At 52.5% G+C, this 16,694-nt stretch overlaps 6 protein-coding genes across 6 annotated transcripts; 5 read left to right on the top strand and 1 right to left on the bottom strand.

Moving 5' to 3' along the window:
- The first annotated feature begins 268 nt into the window (after window positions 1-268).
- On the top strand, window positions 269-2,374 carry QC763_107590 (uncharacterized protein). Its single transcript, XM_062907337.1, has 2 exons — window positions 269-1,737; window positions 1,875-2,374. The coding sequence occupies exons 1-2, from the start codon at window positions 1,538-1,540 to the stop codon at window positions 2,068-2,070; spliced, it is 396 nt and encodes a 131-aa protein (XP_062770283.1). The 5' UTR covers window positions 269-1,537; the 3' UTR covers window positions 2,071-2,374.
- Window positions 2,375-2,650: 276 nt separating this feature from the next.
- Window positions 2,651-4,493, top strand: QC763_107580 (uncharacterized protein; the record flags this gene model as incomplete). The annotated part of the gene is made up of 5 exons (XM_062907336.1): window positions 2,651-3,294; window positions 3,348-3,433; window positions 3,492-3,526; window positions 3,585-3,757; window positions 3,817-4,493. The coding sequence occupies 5 exons, from the start codon at window positions 2,651-2,653 to the stop codon at window positions 3,857-3,859; spliced, it is 981 nt and encodes a 326-aa protein (XP_062770282.1). The 3' UTR covers window positions 3,860-4,493.
- HEM12 (Uroporphyrinogen decarboxylase in heme biosynthesis) lies at window positions 3,718-5,378 on the bottom strand. The gene is made up of 4 exons (XM_062907335.1): window positions 5,196-5,378; window positions 4,503-5,092; window positions 4,051-4,447; window positions 3,718-3,997 (listed from the first exon to the last, which is right to left on the bottom strand). Exons 1-4 carry the CDS (start codon window positions 5,251-5,253, stop codon window positions 3,921-3,923), a joined length of 1,122 nt encoding a protein of 373 aa, XP_062770281.1. The 5' UTR covers window positions 5,254-5,378; the 3' UTR covers window positions 3,718-3,920.
- Window positions 5,379-5,772: 394 nt separating this feature from the next.
- Window positions 5,773-8,339, top strand: QC763_107560 (uncharacterized protein; the record flags this gene model as incomplete). The annotated part of the gene is made up of 2 exons (XM_062907334.1): window positions 5,773-8,273; window positions 8,333-8,339. 2 exons carry the CDS (start codon window positions 5,773-5,775, stop codon window positions 8,337-8,339), a joined length of 2,508 nt encoding a protein of 835 aa, XP_062770280.1.
- Window positions 8,340-8,904: 565 nt separating this feature from the next.
- QC763_0009160 (uncharacterized protein) lies at window positions 8,905-9,269 on the top strand (the record flags this gene model as incomplete). The annotated part of the gene is made up of 2 exons (XM_062905193.1): window positions 8,905-8,996; window positions 9,128-9,269. The coding sequence occupies 2 exons, from the start codon at window positions 8,905-8,907 to the stop codon at window positions 9,267-9,269; spliced, it is 234 nt and encodes a 77-aa protein (XP_062770279.1).
- A 3,463-nt stretch (window positions 9,270-12,732) lies between these two features.
- Window positions 12,733-16,449, top strand: QC763_107540 (uncharacterized protein; the record flags this gene model as incomplete). Its single annotated transcript, XM_062907333.1, has 4 exons — window positions 12,733-13,521; window positions 13,581-14,147; window positions 14,203-15,585; window positions 15,645-16,449. 4 exons carry the CDS (start codon window positions 12,733-12,735, stop codon window positions 15,816-15,818), a joined length of 2,913 nt encoding a protein of 970 aa, XP_062770278.1. The 3' UTR covers window positions 15,819-16,449.
- Window positions 16,450-16,694: the final 245 nt, after the last annotated feature.

Here is a 16,694-nt window from a genome sequence, read left to right as displayed (position 1 = left end):
CCCGCAGTGGAAGCGGACGAACACCAGTTCTTTGCGACCAAGCTGAGATAGCCATGGGACTGGGATCATAACAGCGTTGCCTTTGTTGGGTCTAAAATAAAACGTTGCATGCTCATCTATTTATTAGTGAGACCGTGAGCCCATTTGCGACGGTGTACAGTGCGCGGTTGTCGAGTGGTAGGTTAGCCAGTGAGAAATGGTAGGTTGTAGTTGAGGACCAGGCTGCAGATACGACTTCCATCGGATTCTTGGATGTTACCGTGTATATCCAAGATTCAAGCGCTGTATAGAAGTAATAAGTTGGACCTGCAGCTTGAAGAGCACCAAAGATAAATAGCAAGGAGAAGATTGGATCAAAAGATAGGCAATCTCTGGACCATCGACATCGTTGGAAGTCGTTATCTTATCTCTTGGACCCTGGCTGATGAGCGAAGAATAAAGTGGGGAGCTTCCCCGCGATCGACAACTGCCATCATTTTTCTCTGGATGCAACAGAACAAGATCCGAAAAAGCAGTGAAGCAAAGCCAAATTCATAGAGCACGCATATTGTTTGCGATTTTGTGTCACTTTCAATTGAATTGAAGCTTTACCTATTATATCTCTCCAGTGCCTCACGCTTCCAGGTCTTCACCGCTTCTACGCAGCCTGAAATGAACCCTCACTCTGACCAGAACGGAGTGCCCGAGGTTCGAGACATTGAACATCCTGGATAGGGACGCCCAGTGTGACAAGAAGATGCCAAGAAGAATGACACCATCACGCAGCTTATGCTCTACAGGACCTGGCGGCCAACGGGATGAATCACCGGCTCTTCTCACCACCGAATCCGGGGTGGTGGCACCAGGCTTTTAAGCCAAGCAAGCACTGGGCGCGCCCGTCCTCCAGCCGTCCAGCCCAGTTCGCACAACCCAGGCGCACCAAACGAGAGCCCTGGATGAGGGGCGGGAGGGGCAGCGTCTGAATCCAGCATCCGGGGGCCTCCTTTGGGTGCCCAGGTGATGTCAGAGCCCTGGCCAAGACGGGTGCTTTTGGAGGCACTAGCAGTTCTTGAGCGATGCTAGTTGGGCGATGAGACAGGATGCTAAGAGGAAGGTGGTGAAAAAATCCCTTGACCCCCCTTGTGATCACACTTTTTTTCCCCCTTCTTGCGGTGCCTGGTCTTAGAAGACGTGGCTTGGAAGTGCGGAGTTCCAAGAAGCACCAAAACGTATCATTTGATCCCGTTTAGCAAGCGCAGCCTCTTACCGGTTGCCCAACTATTAAGGTGCCCTACTTCCTCCTCAGCAACGCCCAACGTCTACGAGGAATCTTCAAGAAAAAGAAAAAAAAACCGAGTTGCGCACTTCTTCCTGGCTGCGGTACAAATAGCCAGCTTCCTGTTCCGCTTCATACGTACCTGTTTTGGAGAAGACCATTCTTTGTCCTCATATCGCATTCTTCACACGCACACGGCCCACGCCTGGAAGGTCTCTCCCTGTACACCACACGCACATCATCCAAACCCCTTATCCCTAAGAAACCACCCACTCAGCCAAAATGTCCGGACTTGCTTCCTCTGGCCGCGGCGGCGCCGGCAACATGCGCGACCAGTCCAAGACCCCTACGGTCCAGCCCGAGGACCTCGAGACTCCCACCCTCAAGGGGTCCAACGTTGTGACCACCGGCCGCGGCGGGTCCGGCAACATGGCTGCGAACCTCGACGAGGAGGAGAAGCGCCGGCGTCAGGACGTTCAACCGTAAGTCTCATTCTCGCTACCGCGACACCTGGCCAGCAACCCCGCACTTTTTTTTTGCTGTTTGTTGCATTGCGCGATCGTTTGCTCTCTCTCTCTCTCCAGCAAAGCCGAAGCTAACCACCCCGTTCGGTTTACAGTGTCGCTCGTCGCCCTAGCCATGGCGCCATCAACACAGGCCGCGGCGGCGCCGGAAACGTCGTCAATGCGGACAAGGCTGGGCGCCCCTCGTCGGAGGAGGCGGTTGATACCTCGGATTTGAAAAAGACACCCTCGCCCAAAACCGAGGAGGAGAAGAAGAGCTGGACGGACAAGTTGTTTGGCAAGAAGCAGTAGGCTTTTTTTTGCGTGCGAAGGGGTTCTGTTGCGGTTATAAACGAGGGGTTTATGTTCGTTTGTGATGATGTTAAATACCCGGTTTTTTTTCTCATCTTTTAGGTGGCGTTGAAAAGGGGTGATGATGTTATTCGGCAGGGTTTTTTTTTTCTTTGGCTTGGAAAAATGGTGAATGGTGAGGAGAATAGGGGGCAGCGTTCAGGGAATTGAATGCTGGATGAGATATATAGACATGATTGAATATAATGATGCAATGTCCTAACTTGGGTATGAAGGGTGATTGTATATGATTATCCATGAAACCTTGCCACAATGGGACTCTTGTTTTGGTCTCTTGGAAGTAGAGCCCTGTCCAGTTTTCACTTTGTTAGGTCTATTTTTTTTATAGTTGGTTCCCCAGGTGATGGTCGCATCTGGCTGATGGTGATGTGATCGCACTCGGGAATAGCTACCATTGTTTCCCCGCCATCTCCGAGCTGTTCATCCTTTCAATACAACCCACAAACAGCAACAACAGACGACGACCTCTTCACAACGACACATTATACAGCTACACCTCCATTTTCTCATCAACACCAACATGCCCCCCCTCTCCCCCATTGTAGAAACCCACCGCCCGACCTCTGTCCCTCCCTCTCTTTTGTCGTTGTTATATTCCAAGCCATACTTCCCTTTCTCACTGCCAGTCTTGAGAAGGATACAATTTGCGGAAACGTTTGCCGATCGGGGAGGCTGTACATCGCATAGCCGGGTGGTGCATGTTTACCACCATCCGGGGACGCGTGACCCTGACAGGTTCGTGACCGGGTATGTGGACTTGAGCAAGGGGCCAGAGACGCAGGTTTGGTTGTTTTGCAGTTTAGAAATCCAATCAGGGGGTGAGGAGGGGAGGGTTTGGGATGGGTTGTTGCTTAGGTTCTTTCAGGTTGCGGAGGGTTTATGGGAGGGTGGGAGAAAGAAAAAGATACTGGTTGGTAGTATCCATGAGATGGTGAGGAAAAGGATGATCAACTTGGGGATGGGGCTAGAGAAGACAGCTTTGGCTGGGGGGCAGGAGTGGGAGTTTGATTACAAGTTTGTTTTTCGGGTGGGGGATTTACCCGAGTTAGAAGGGGGGATGAGCGACAAGACGTGGGAGGTGGAGGGGAGGGAGTTTTATTGGGATGAGGTTAGGAAGGGGGATGTTGGGTTGGTGAAGAGTAGGACTGCGATTGATAGGCAGGAGTAAGCAACCCTGTTTTGTGAAAGAGGATGGGGGTAGATGGCTGATGTGAGAGAATGTGTAGGGCGACGTTGTTGATGGTTCCTAGTCTTGCTGTGAGGTTGGGAGCAACCGGGGAGGCTGTTGGGTGGGGGTTTCTTGGTAAGTGGTGTTGAACTGATGAGCTGGCCGTGATGGGTTGTTGACTGACGGGCGAAAGGGCTGGATGGGACGTTGATGTCGCTGCATGTGGAGGTAGGTTCCTGCCCGCTTCACTCCAACTGATAAAATGGACACTGACAGGCAAATATAGGAACCATATCGCCGTCTCGGCTTCGGAAAGGCAATAGCCATCAAACTCATGCGCGAGCGTCTCCACGAATATGGTGACGACGGCCTGGGGGCTGCGGATGTTTGGGTTGAAAACACAAAGAGTCAAGGTCTATGCCGTGCTATTGGTGGTAAACCATCGTGGATTGTATCATGGTATATGCCCTTCCCAAAGACCAAATCATGAAGCTCGGCCTGACATTACAACTCTGCAGGGGAATACTCGATCTTGAAAGCATGCAAAACATCAAGCTCTAAACTTTTCCTACGGCACAATAAACAAGTCTATGGCAATTCGTACAGATTCCGGCAGATCCAGTCAATCGGTCTTGGTGAGGCGGTGGATCTCCTGGAAGAAGAACTTGAGGTCATCTGGGTTGACAAATGGTGTGATGCCTGGGAACCTGTTAGCGGCGATGAGAGTAATCTATTCAAAAATTGAGACATACCGTGACCGAGGTTAACAATCCAGCCCTTCTTGCGCTCTGCCCAGCCGAAACCCTTGACCATTTCGGTAACAACCTCGGTGATGGACTCGTGCGAGCCGTACAGTACGCCGGGATCGGCATTGCCTTGAAGAACCACTGGTCGGTCTCCAATGATCTTGACAGCCTCCGCAGGATCATGGAGCCAATCCATGCCAATCACCTGGTATCCCATATCGGCGCATGCGTCGAGGGCGTACCATGCACCCTTGGGGAACACCACCATGGGAACCTGCTCGAGACCGAGCTCCTTGAGGCGCAGAGGAAGGTGCTTGGCGATATAAGCGAGGTATGGCTGAGAGAACTTCTTGAAGGATGATGGCGAAAGCTCACCAGCCCAAGAATCAAAGACTTGAACAATCTAAGGGATACAGTCAGCGATCGTGTTCCCGGCCAATGTATGCCAAAGACAATACCTGAGCTCCAGCCTTGACTTGCAGCGCGAGATACTCCACGCAGAGCTCTGAGATCTTTTGGAGAAGAGCCTTGGTCTCCTCTGGGTACTTGTAGATCCACGTCTTGACCTGCTTGAACAGCTTGGTGCCGCCACCCTCAACCATGTAGCACAACAGTGTCCATGGCGCTCCAGTGAAGCCGAAAAGGGGCACTCGCCCATCAAGCTTTTTCCTGGTCAAAGTGATCGCCTTGTAGACATAGTCTAACTCCTTGGCGACATCGACATGGCGCTCCATGAGCTCGATGTACTGCTTATCCTGGGGAGTCTGCAGGGGATCGGGAAAATGAGGGCCCTTCTTATCGACCATCTCAACAGTCATACCCATCGCCTGGGGGATGACCAGAATGTCGGAAAAGATGATGGCGGCATCGATAAGTCCGCCAAAGCGTTCAATGGGCTGCAGGGTCAAAGTCGAAGCAATCTCGGGACTGCGGCAGCACTCAAAAAAGTCACGACCACCCTTGGCCTCGTGGTACTCTGGGAGATAACGACCAGCTGCACCACCAGGAGTCAGCGCGCGCAAATCAGGGCAACGACGGGCTTCATACCCTGCCGCATCACCCAGATGGGCGGGCGTTCAACGGTTTCGCCTGCGATGTGATGTGTTAGCAGTGTAGCCCTCGTCTCATCTAGACAGTAAGAGAATACTAACCTCGTGCAGCTCTAAGAAGCAGATCATTCTTGAGAGGGGGGAATGAATGTTCAGCCATTTTTGCAACTTTTCGGATTTTCCTGGGGAACTTTTTCTGAAATGGCAAGTGTCCTGATGTTGCACCAGTGTTCCCTCGTCTCAATCCCGCGGCATCAAGTAATACTTGTATAAAAGTACCCCGCCATCGAACAAATCTCAATTGCACTTACAATTCGAGGCGGGGCCTCGTCCCGCCTTCGGCTGATTCCCCCACCATCGACGCCACAGCTCAACAGCCGGGGCCCCTGGATTTCCCCCCCCCCGGCGTGCATGGGTCTAGAAGCACTAGCCACACGCTTCCCGTCCCTGGCAATTGACTTTGCGAAGAAATTGTCAAAGCTCCTACTACTATCAAGCCACAAGCAAAGCCTCCGGACTGACGACAACACCACGAAACGATCGACTCCCCCGACAACCACGACCACCAGAGGAAGCACTACGGAATATGCCGTCTCTCGGCTGATCGTCACCCCTTTCCTTTCGATGCGTTTCGCGGTATTTCTGATCTCGGCTCGCAAGACTCACAGCCCCGCCGGCGATGATTTCACGGCCCGGCATTCGACACAATGTTATCGCCAATAGCATGCTCGCCAGTTCCTTCGAGACCTACCGTCTCCTGTCAAAGCCCTTGGCGAGATGGGCCAGCTACATTCCGGGACCACTGGAGAGCCAGTGGCGGTTAGGACGCCGACGGATGGGATTCTCCCTACAGTGTCCTCCTACACCACCACCCTGGGCCTTTATGGCGCCTCTCGATCTTTCGAAATGGAGATGGGACCCTCCAAAGTCCCTGGCAGATATCATTGCGTCAGATCTTACTCATGAGCCTGGCACCAGCCTATCGTTCCTCGCAAGATCAATAAAAGCTTCGCTAGGGCTAGGAGCATCATCAACTCAGCATGTGGTTGATGACTCGGCGTCGGCCCTGTCAGTTGAGCAACCTCCGCCCAAAGTTCGTCGCTCCAATCAGGTCTCCATGTTTCTTGCAGATGTCGAGCTGTTTCGGACCGCGGCGGCAGAGGTGGACGAGCACATGATTATGCCCCTCACTGAGGAGATCAGCAACAGGCTCTACTGGTATATTCTTCAAGGGGATCTAGCTCCCGTGGGTCTTGCAAGAGTGGCAGACCACCTCTACACAGCTTTGGACTCACGACTGCGCGCCACGTCTACCAAAGCAACCACGGAATTGGATGAGAAAGCGGATGAAGCGTATAATAGCCAACTCCTGTTGATCACCACCACCTTCATCCGCGCCCTGTCCAACTCGCGGGTCTATCCTTTATCTTCTCTGGGCGCACGGTTCTGGGATGCCCTGGGTGAACGATTGGCGATGCTACCTGCATGTGATGAGACTTGCAATCTCCTTGCCCCTTTCGTCTCCTTGCTATGTGATTTGCCACATATCAGCCTCACAGTAGGGGGCCAGGAAAGCCGTTTTGAGAGACAGCTCTTGCGGCTACTAAATAAGCATTTTGTCCTCTGGGCGTGCACTTCATCGAGAACCGAAGCTGCCCAGGACGATGTTTTGGACTGGCTTTCGCCCAAGACATCTCAAATGCGTCAGGCCCGCGCGCTTGGTGCGGCACTGGATGTTTTGTTGAACCATATAGGCGGGTTAAACGATACAGGCCGGTACGACCGACACCATCTTCTCAGCAAAATCAATGACACGGTCAAAAGGGTTCTGGTCCGGTCATCCAGTCTTGCAGAGAAGTGTAGGCTGAGATATGCTTGGCTTACTACGCTTGCCCATGCACGCACGGTTGGAGAGCCCAACTTTGTACAGACTGCCCGCCTTTTCACCAAGGAAGAACCGAGCCTCCCACCATTGAGTGGAGCTGAACTCGGATGGCTATTGCTCGCACAATGGAATAGTCGGCAGATGGTTAGATCAGACCAGCTCGTTGGTATATATAACTACTATTATAGGGAACGGCGCCAGATTCAAGATGACGCAGCAGCACTTACGTCTTTTTTGAAGGCTGTTTACCACCACAACATTCTATATACGTCGCCGGACTTGGCTGTGCAGACATACGCTATTAACGCAGTACCAAAGTGGGAACGTGAAGAATGGGGGATAACCCCATTAGCCCTTTTCCACGCTTACGGAAGGACTGTCTGGAGGCTGTTAGATGCACTTGGCCGCGTGGGCGACGTGCTCGTCTCGCTGGAGGCTTATATATGCCCCAGAAATGGGGGTATGGTCGGAAAGAATTTCCTCGAAATCCTTGCGGAATCGTCTGGCATGCGCCACGAGGTCAGAATCGACATCGCCGAGCTCTTCAACTTTGAGCTGCGGCATCCCGATGCATACGAGTTCAATCCCTGCAGCATTGAGCATGTTGCAGAGAAGATCATCAAGGATGAAAAGTTGCCACCAGATACGATCTGGCGATGCCTGGGTCTTTACAGCTGGGTTGGAGGCATGCTTGGATTCAGTGGCGGCTACGCCAAAGACCGCAGTTGCTACAGTCCTAGGCTCTACAAGATGGCACAATACAGGATCATAACGAATGCGGCAACCTGGTTCGCCGAGCGACCCGATCTCAGTTACAGTCAGAAATATCGACATGTGTATCTTTGCATCCTCTTCTTGAAGCGGCGAGGGAAGAAGACACTCCCTGCAAGTGCCTTGAAGGCTCTCTACGACGTTGCGGTGGAAGACTTGAAGGCGGGTAGATGGGGGAGGACGAGATTACTGCTGCACTTCTGCAGGTTGGTCGGGGAGATCCAGGGCCCAGAGGCTGAGCGTGAATGTCGCCTTGCGTTTAGTCTCTGGAGACAGAGGTTGGCTCGGCTGCAGAAGCTGAAGGGAATAGAGGAGCATTTTCTGCAAGCCGAGGGCATCGAAGAGTTGGAAACAGTCGTTGAAAAGACGGAGAAGCTGCTTAGGGAGAAGCATGTTGGCACCCATGTGCTTGATGATGATATTGTGGAAGCCCAGGAAACTCAAAGAGAGACCGCTTGCCATGACCAATATGCGGAGGATGATAAGAATCGGGAATGGTGGCCCAGGGGGATGAACCCCAATTGGTAACCTGAAAGGTTTCTCAGGGGGGAACTAATGTCTGTTGACAGTTACCTATATACAGTCTATGATACCCATCTATCTATCTATCTATCTATCTATCTATCTATCTATCTATCTATCTATCTATCTATCTATCTACCACTTTTTTTTTCTCACGCATTCTTTTTCTGTTACCCCGCTTCCTTTTCTTTCCGGAGAAAGCTTTGACGGTGTGTACACAAGTGGTCTTGGTGTGTGTTACGCAGGTGATCACAGGGTTGTTATGTCTTACCAGGAGCAAAGGTCTTGTCAGAGTGAAGGTGAACCGGTCCGAGAAGTAGGCAAGACGAGATAGAAGAGAGAGCCTGACCACCAATGCAAAAAGGATGGATACCTATGAAGGGCCAGAGGAGGGAGATGCAGTGTCCGGGCCGTGCGGTGGGTTGCTGTGTTTTTCTACTCTACACTAGATTACATGCGTCGTGCTCGCAGGCATGGCTCGGGCTGCACTGCTTGTTATTACTGACCTGGAAGCTGCAGGTCGTTGCGTTGCACAGAGACACATAGCTACACCACAGCTAGCAGTCACACGAAAGGGGGAGAAGAGAATCAGCAGCGCGTGGGAGTGAGGTGTGAGTGGTTTCGGTTGCCACGATGCTTCTTCCGATCCTGCCTGCGGTGTCTTGCTCTGGGGGCAGAGAGAAAGTCGATCCATCCCTGGACACCTACATGCGCAGGTGGACAGGGTAAGGAAGCTACCCATCTGGGGGAGGATGCCCGGATGGTAGGTGCCCTTTAACCCCCCCCCCTCCCCCAGCCTTTTTTCTCTGTGTCTTCTTGTTGGTGGTGGTGCAGATATATTGATTGCCCGATGTAGTCCAGATCTGGGAATCCCATGCACACACTTTGGCGCTGTCCTTGGCCAGGAAACCCTCAATCCACAAACTCGGGACAAGAGGCCGCCTTCCCCCGTCCGTGTGTCTGCCCGGGAGCCTACACATTCTGGGCGGACGGTTTGATCAGCTAGGTACTAGAGCAGCGGAAGACGACGCCGCCTCCTGACCTCGGGTATCGTTGCGTCGTTTCGGGACCCGGGGGCGGCAGGTTGCTTTTCCGGTGGAAGAGGGAAAAAGACCCCAAAGATGAGATGGAAAGAGGTCGGACTCCGGGATAAGGAGCCTCCGTCATGTCCGGTTTTCTTTTGTTTTCTTTCTTTCTTTCTTTTTTCTCGAGGGCATTTTCAACACTATCTTTTGCCATCCGGAGCCGCGAACTTTCATGTTTGAATCCTCATGATCATCATCCCGCGGCACTTACTCTCCACCAGTCAAGGAGCCTTATCTCGATGCTGCAGCGACCCATCTCTGGCCAAACACGGAGCAATCTAAGATTTATGATGGTGGGCTAGGACAGCATCTGCTCCTGGCCTTCTCAATGCCCGTTTCTACCCACTTTGGGCTGTCTAATCTGTATGTCTGTCTCAGTGAGTCTGGGGAAATCGATGCTGCAGGCTGGTGGAGTCTGTTCTGACCTTCCGGTCCGAATAGAGCGTGAGCTACTGGCCTGCTGTTCCTACCGAACCCACTTCGGGGACGAGGGTGAAGGGCGAGACAGAGTTTAGACCGGAGCTCAGCTTATACAAGTCAAACTTGATTGCTTTGGGGTAGTCCTCTCAGCATCAAAAACAAGCATCCCGTTTGGGACCGTTACTGCCAGGGAAGAAAAAGGCCATCAAGGGATGGACGGGCGGGCGATGACCCTTAGACTGACGTTGCACATATAGCCGATATGCTTTGTTCACGGTGGATGTTTCGATCGCCACTAATTACCTGTCTTTTTGGGTTTTATACTGGCTTATATCTTATATGCAGTCATTCTACACGGAGGGGGGGAGGGGAAACAGGTAGCTAGGCAAAGAAAGCAAAAATTGGCTGGCTGATTGTCTCAGGGAGCACACCATCCCCGTTCAGACACCAAGCAGGACTCGCAGGCTTCACATGCCTCTGCTCTTGGAGCAGTCCAGGTGGAGTCAAGGTTCAAATGGGGCTGAGAGCTGCGAACGAAAAATGTTTGAGGGAATGACACCAAGAAGCCAGCTCATGTAGGGATGGAATCATCTACCTGGAGCAGCTCAAGATATGCACAAAATTCCCGGACAACGTTCATCGACGGAAGTTCGGCGTCTTTCTTGCCCGACAGCCCCCCTCCCCCTCCCCCACTGTCTGTTGACGGGCTACAAGCTATGCGTTCCGTGGTGTTTGTGGACTTGTTGACATGGGAAGAGTGGCAGAGGACATACATATCCTTCTAGACACTCGCACACTTACTTCGATGGCACCAATGTTTTGCAAACATACACAGACATGAGGTATGGTATTTCCGGGACATTGGATGCTGCTGCTGTGGCCCGAGGAAACGCCTGCGCACCTAGGAGTACATGATACGATGGGACAGGAAACAAGGTCATGAAGTAGGCGGGAGCGGGAACACATCGCAACCGAGAGCACACCGACAGCAGGTTCATTCCATCAGCTGACTGGAGATGGGAAAAGACTTCCAGGACTGTGGTGGAGGCAGATGTCGGTGAAACGGTGGACATCTAAGATGGGATGAGGTGGCTCTCTTTCTGCCGTCTAGGTAGTGTCAGTACCAGTGTCAAACCGAGAAAAGGGGCGGAGAGTGGGTGGTGACAGGTTCCGAGCTTCAAAACGCTCTTTCCTTTCCCGTCGTTTTGTAGCGACATATCTTTCTTTTGCTTCGCTATGGATTACAATTCTAGCACTGCCACTGGCTCTCCCATCCAGGTTCGGGTGTGTGACACCGCCGGGGGAAGGAGCCAGAGGGTCCTGCCCTCCACTGAGGTGGCCCCCTTTCAAATCGCTTGTGACAGTGACAGTGACAATTCCGTCATTTCGCCGTTCGCCTGGCTCAGGTGGTTCTGGGGGGTATTTATGACGAGGCAACTAAGCTGTTAAGGCCGTCCAGTGCTGTCAAGGGACAGTCACACACATACAACCAAGCAAACCATACGTGACAGCCGTTCACTCAACCGAACAGAAGCACCACACAAGCAAGCAAGCACGCTGAACACGTTTCTGACCTGCTCTGCTACCTGCCAGGGCCGAGCTGAAACAAGGGCGTGAGCAAGGCTATCAGAGCTGGATTCCTCTCCGAGGCCCACCAGACTCCTGGGATCGCACCGTTTGACCGAAACGAGAATCCGATAAGCTTTTCCTTGTCCTCTAGCACACGACGCCTCTGTCCGTTGACCACATCACCACATCACCTACCTCTTACCTACACACAAATACCCTCGGGCAGCCGGGCACCCGCCGACGCCTCCTTCTCGGCTTCGTTTCGACCCTCTTGCCTGGCCTCGTCTGGCTATCTGCATGTCTGATCTGCTCGTCTGGTCAGGTGCCGCTGATGGTCTTGATTCGCCGACAGTCTCTCTCTCGTGTCGTCCGATGAGCCTTTTGCTTGGCTAGACGTCCCGCAGTTTGCAGCCCGCCGCCCGCAACCCGCATTCAACAAGACCGTACCCTACCCGGTGTTCCCTGCTCTGCATTGTGCTGCCCGCAGCCCCGGTGTTGACCCCGCAGTCTCTGATACAGCAGCTTGGCCCCCGACTTCTCCTTCCTCGTCCTGTTTCCCGAGCCTCCTCTCACACTGCCTGGACCTGTGGCCTTGGTCCTCGCCTCAGACCTACTGCTGATCCAGTTTCACTGATGCCAGCTCCCATCCGCAGAAGCAGCAACTGCCCGCGACTGGAGTGTCGTCGACAAAGTCATTCGATATACGAAACGAGCTGGTTGTCGAGCGAGAAGGGAGTCGGCCACTTCCACTGCCGCGATTAGTAGTGACGCCATCTCACATCGCCATATCCACAGCCTCCCATGCGTCAATAAGCAGAATTCAAAACACTCGTACAAAGACAGATTTCAAGTATCCGTCTGTCGGCACCCCATACCTCGACGGGACCAGAGCCGCGGTTGAGGAAGAGAAAAGGGTAGAAGGTGGATGGGAGGTGTTCAAAGGAACGACTGTCCCCTCCATCATCTCGTTCAGCTTCCTATCTGTGAGGCAGTATTTCGGCATCCTTTCACAGTTTCGATACTCGCAGTAGTCACTTATCTTGATTCATTACGCCCGTAGTAAGAACGCCAGCTGTCGCCACACTCCCTGAGACCGTCTTCGGCTTGCGAATCACCTTGCGTGCCCGACGCCTCCTAGCGCTAGTGTCGTTCTGCCGGTTCATTCCACATCAGCAACACGACAAAACCTTGCCAAATCGGATTCGAGCCGTGTGTGCCGCAAAAAAGAAGCACCCAAATTCGATATCGTACGGAGATCCTCCGGTGTTTACATCTCGCCGGCGGCTCGCATACCTAAACATCCAGGCTGAACATTTGTCTGGATCGGAACATAATAGGGGGTAGTTTGGAATTGGTTCAGGGGTTACGCAGATCTCCAATATTCATCATGGCTGCCAGGTATCAACAGCATCCCACAGTCCCGGTGGGATTCCAACCAAGCCAAGGCGGTTATGCCACACCCGCACCGCATCATGCGGCCCACATGTCACCATCGCATCTTGGGGTTGGCTTGGACGGCACGGCCCATGCCGGATCTAGGAGAGGCAGTTCGACGACGGTGCCGCCGCCACATCAACAGCAGCAACAGCCGTTGCCAAGTGCGAATGGAGAAGGATCTGGGACTCCAAACACAGGTAGGGAGGGGACATCCACACCAACGGGGCAGAATCCTAATGGAACATCGTCTTCAACTACTGGCCCGAAGCCCATTCGTAGGCGGTTGCGCATGATCACTTCCTGCCTCGAATGCCGGCGGCGAAAACTCAAATGCAACAAGGGTGCGACGTGCAGCAACTGTGTGAGATTTTCAAGAGAATGTCTCTACCTCGGACCCAAGCTTGACGAGGCCAGTCAGATAAGGCTTACGGAGATCAAGGAGAAGGTTGGGTCGCTTGAGAGGCAGTTTGAGAGGGATGTTGCCAGAGGGGCTACCGGAGGTGGTGGAGGCAGAAGTGGTGGTTCACGACAGCAACGGATTCTGGCTGACGACGTTGAGGATGACTTTGACGAGGAGCGTGACCTCCAGATCAGCTCCATGGTGGCGCTTGATCTCACCTATGATGACTATCCCGATGGGGTTGGTACCGACGACTTGATCGATCTGGGCATCCGAGTTGGAAAAATGAGAATTACCGAGAGAATTGGCGGACTCAACAGACCACGCATTTCGGAAGAGGTGAGTTATTCAGAGTTCAAAATATCGAGGAAAGTTTCTGATGGAGTTTGATTGTCTAGATTCAAGCCGGCATTGCAGGTTCCCCGATAGCTACGACGCCCTCTTCTGCCACTACGCCCTGGTTCAATGGGGCATCCCAGATGCTAGGGGGTGACGGCACGTCAGAGGCGTCCTTCGACATGCTCCCTGATTTTCTCAAGCCGGGTGACTCTTATCTTCCACCCACAAGTGGCTTCTTCTTTGGCCAAGCTGGTGTATCGCCGCCGTTGGAACAGCTGTTACCTGGGAGTCGGGAGTGGGGTCAGCGCCTGGTCAACCGCTACTTTGAAGCAGTTCACCCTATTGCGCGGTGTGTCCACAGGCCGTCTTTCGAGGCCTTGTATCAGTCCTTCTGGGACGATATCGCACAAAACTGGGAGCCCCGTCCATCGGTGCAGGCACTGGTGTTTGCTGCTTGGTTCAGTGCTGCAGTCAGTCTTGATGAAGTCCAGGCTCAAAATGAATTTGGAAATACGAAAAGCGCCATCGTGGCTCACATGAAGGTGGCCACCGAGACGGCGCTGAGCAAGGCCAACTTTCTGCGAACAACAAAGTTCGAGACGATGCAGGCGTTTATCATGTACATGGTAAGTCGGTACCACCATCGTGGGGCGTGCAAAGTTGGCTGACACAAATACACAGCTTCCGCTGTGTAGAGACGAGGTATCGAGAGCACACTCTGTGCTGGTTGGTGCTGCTGTGAGAATGGCCGAGTGTATGGGGCTTCACCGCGATGGTGAGGCTTACGGCCTTAGCCCCTTGGAAACACACGTGCGACGGCTTGTTTGGCACCAGCTGTGCTTCCTGGACATACGGACATGCGAAGCCCAAGGACCGAAGCCAGCCATTCGGCGCGAGGACTATGATACCAAGCTTCCTTTGAACTGCGAAGAGACCGACCTCACGGCGAACATGGTTTCTGTCCCACCACCGGCTGATCAGTGGACGTCGACAATGCTTGTGTTGATGAGATTTGAGATCAACGAGATGATGCGCATCATCTGGGCGGACCGACGCAAGCTGGAAACGCACAAGACAACACTGACAGCTGTACTCACCAAGATTGAAAACTTTCGCAAGCGCATGTTTGAGAAGTACAACCGCTTCCTCAACGAAGAGGTGCCAGCTCAGAAATATGCGAAGCTTGTCATGCAGCTTCTGATCTATCGGTTGCACGCCATGGTGCTACACCCGTACCACTCTAACGCTACAAGTCCATTGCCCGAACGCCTGAACGGTCTTCTGATTACGAGCGGCATTCTGATCATTGAAACTGCGATTCAGCTCGAATCTGATCCCAGATTTCGGGACTGGTCATGGTATCTTGGAGCTTATCAGCAATATCAGATTGCCCTTCTCTTGGCCACGGAGATTTATTACCGGCCTCAGAACAAGGAGTGTAATAGGATCTGGAGGTGTCTCGACTATGTATTTAACTTGGACCCCAATGAGGCGCGGGATCAAAAGAGTCTCAAGATCTTGACCGAGATCATGGGCAAGACGAGCGTCTATCTCGGCATGCGAAAGGTCCGCGCGCCAACTGGTATTGCCAGGGCCGTTCCCTACAAGCAGGCCGTGAAAGAATCACCTATTCAGTCACACGCCATGGTTCCTACCGGGTCGTTTCCTCAACATCAGCAACAGATGCACCAGACGGTTAACGGTCCAGGTCATGGGTTGAAGCCTGACCCAAGCATGCCCCAGATGCCTGTGAATGCCATTCCCACCATCAATATGCCAATGCCACATGGCAATATGGCTCACTCGGTGCCTTCGAGCATGCCGGCCCGCGTTCCTTCTTTCGGGCACTCACCCATGATGTTTCCTCCGCAACAGCCAACGATCATGCCCAACATGGTGTTTGCCGGTGTCTCTAACGGTGAGGTTCTGTGGGGTTTCCCGCATATGAACCCTGGAAGTCCTGAGAATAGCAGTGATGGTGGAAGTGTTGTTGGTCAGCCACAACGTCATGGAAGCATTGCTGGGCCTGGGGCGGCCATCAACGTGATGGATAATATTGACTGGGTAGGTGTTTGTTCTCTCTGATGCGTGTTCCACGATCACTGACCATTGTTTTTGGGCAGGATGCTATCAATGTTCTGTTCCCTACCGACCCCAATACCGGCGAGCTCAGCTTCAATTCCTTTCAGGTGGACCACTCTGCTCAGATGAATCATAACCTGGGCGCTCAGATGGGACATGCTCATACTCCCCATCATCAACAGCAGCACTCACAAACACAATGGGGACCGAATTAGGTTTCCAGAGAAGGTGTTGTGATTTACGGGGTATTGATTTTGCTGGTTTTTCTCATGTCAAAGCAGTTTTATTTGCTCTGTTGGCACCGTATCTTGCACATCCTGACACTACAAGATTGGGCAGGCTTTCTGTTGGGCTGAGACAAATGGGGATTTCGGGGGACAGCAAACCAAGATTAATGGTGAGGAAAGGGAAACAGACAGAAAAAGTCTGGGCGAGGAGGATATCGCCGATGCTAAGAATGGCGCAGTTTCGAGGAGCAAGGCAAGCACGGTCGGTGTTTGGGGGTGATAGTTTCTACTATGGCTTTCCTTTGTTTTGTCTGCTCTTCTGGCTTTTCTTTTGTTGCCTTTCACTCCTCGCTCGTTTTATACCATTATTGCAGTTTTTTCTTTTCGAGGAAGGAAAGGGGAAGATGGAAAAAGAGAGGAAACATTTTCAGAAATGTAGGTGTTGTGTAAAATGGATTTGTGGGTGGAAATTTGGAGGGAGTGTAAAAGGTTGTGTAAAATGGGTAGTATCTTAGTTATGGGGGAAGATAGAACGGGTTAAGGGGGGATGGGGGAACAAGGCAGTTAGGTAGATGATAGGAAGTAATTTTGGGAGAAATATGATTTGCTTGTTTTGGGCAGATTCGATGGTTGGGTGAGATGTGATATTCTCTAGGGAGTGGTGCCGTGATTTGAGTTGGTGAGTAAGGCGGTCCCTTTCTGACAACACTCGAGATACTTAGGGTGAGTAGTTTGGTTGATGATGTAGAAACTGAAGCTGCACCGAGAATGAGACAAGCAGAGGAATGTATGAGAAGGAAACTGTAATCCTTTGAACATATTGTCTCCCCCTTACCTTCACCCACCATGTGCCCCGTTGGCACC

Source organism: Podospora pseudopauciseta, chromosome 1 (genome assembly GCF_035222475.1).
Source record: "Podospora pseudopauciseta strain CBS 411.78 chromosome 1, whole genome shotgun sequence".
Classification (NCBI taxonomy): Eukaryota; Fungi; Ascomycota; class Sordariomycetes; order Sordariales; family Podosporaceae; genus Podospora; species Podospora pseudopauciseta.
The sequence above is the reverse complement of the archived record's forward strand: the minus strand, read 5'-3'. Positions and strand labels throughout refer to the sequence as shown.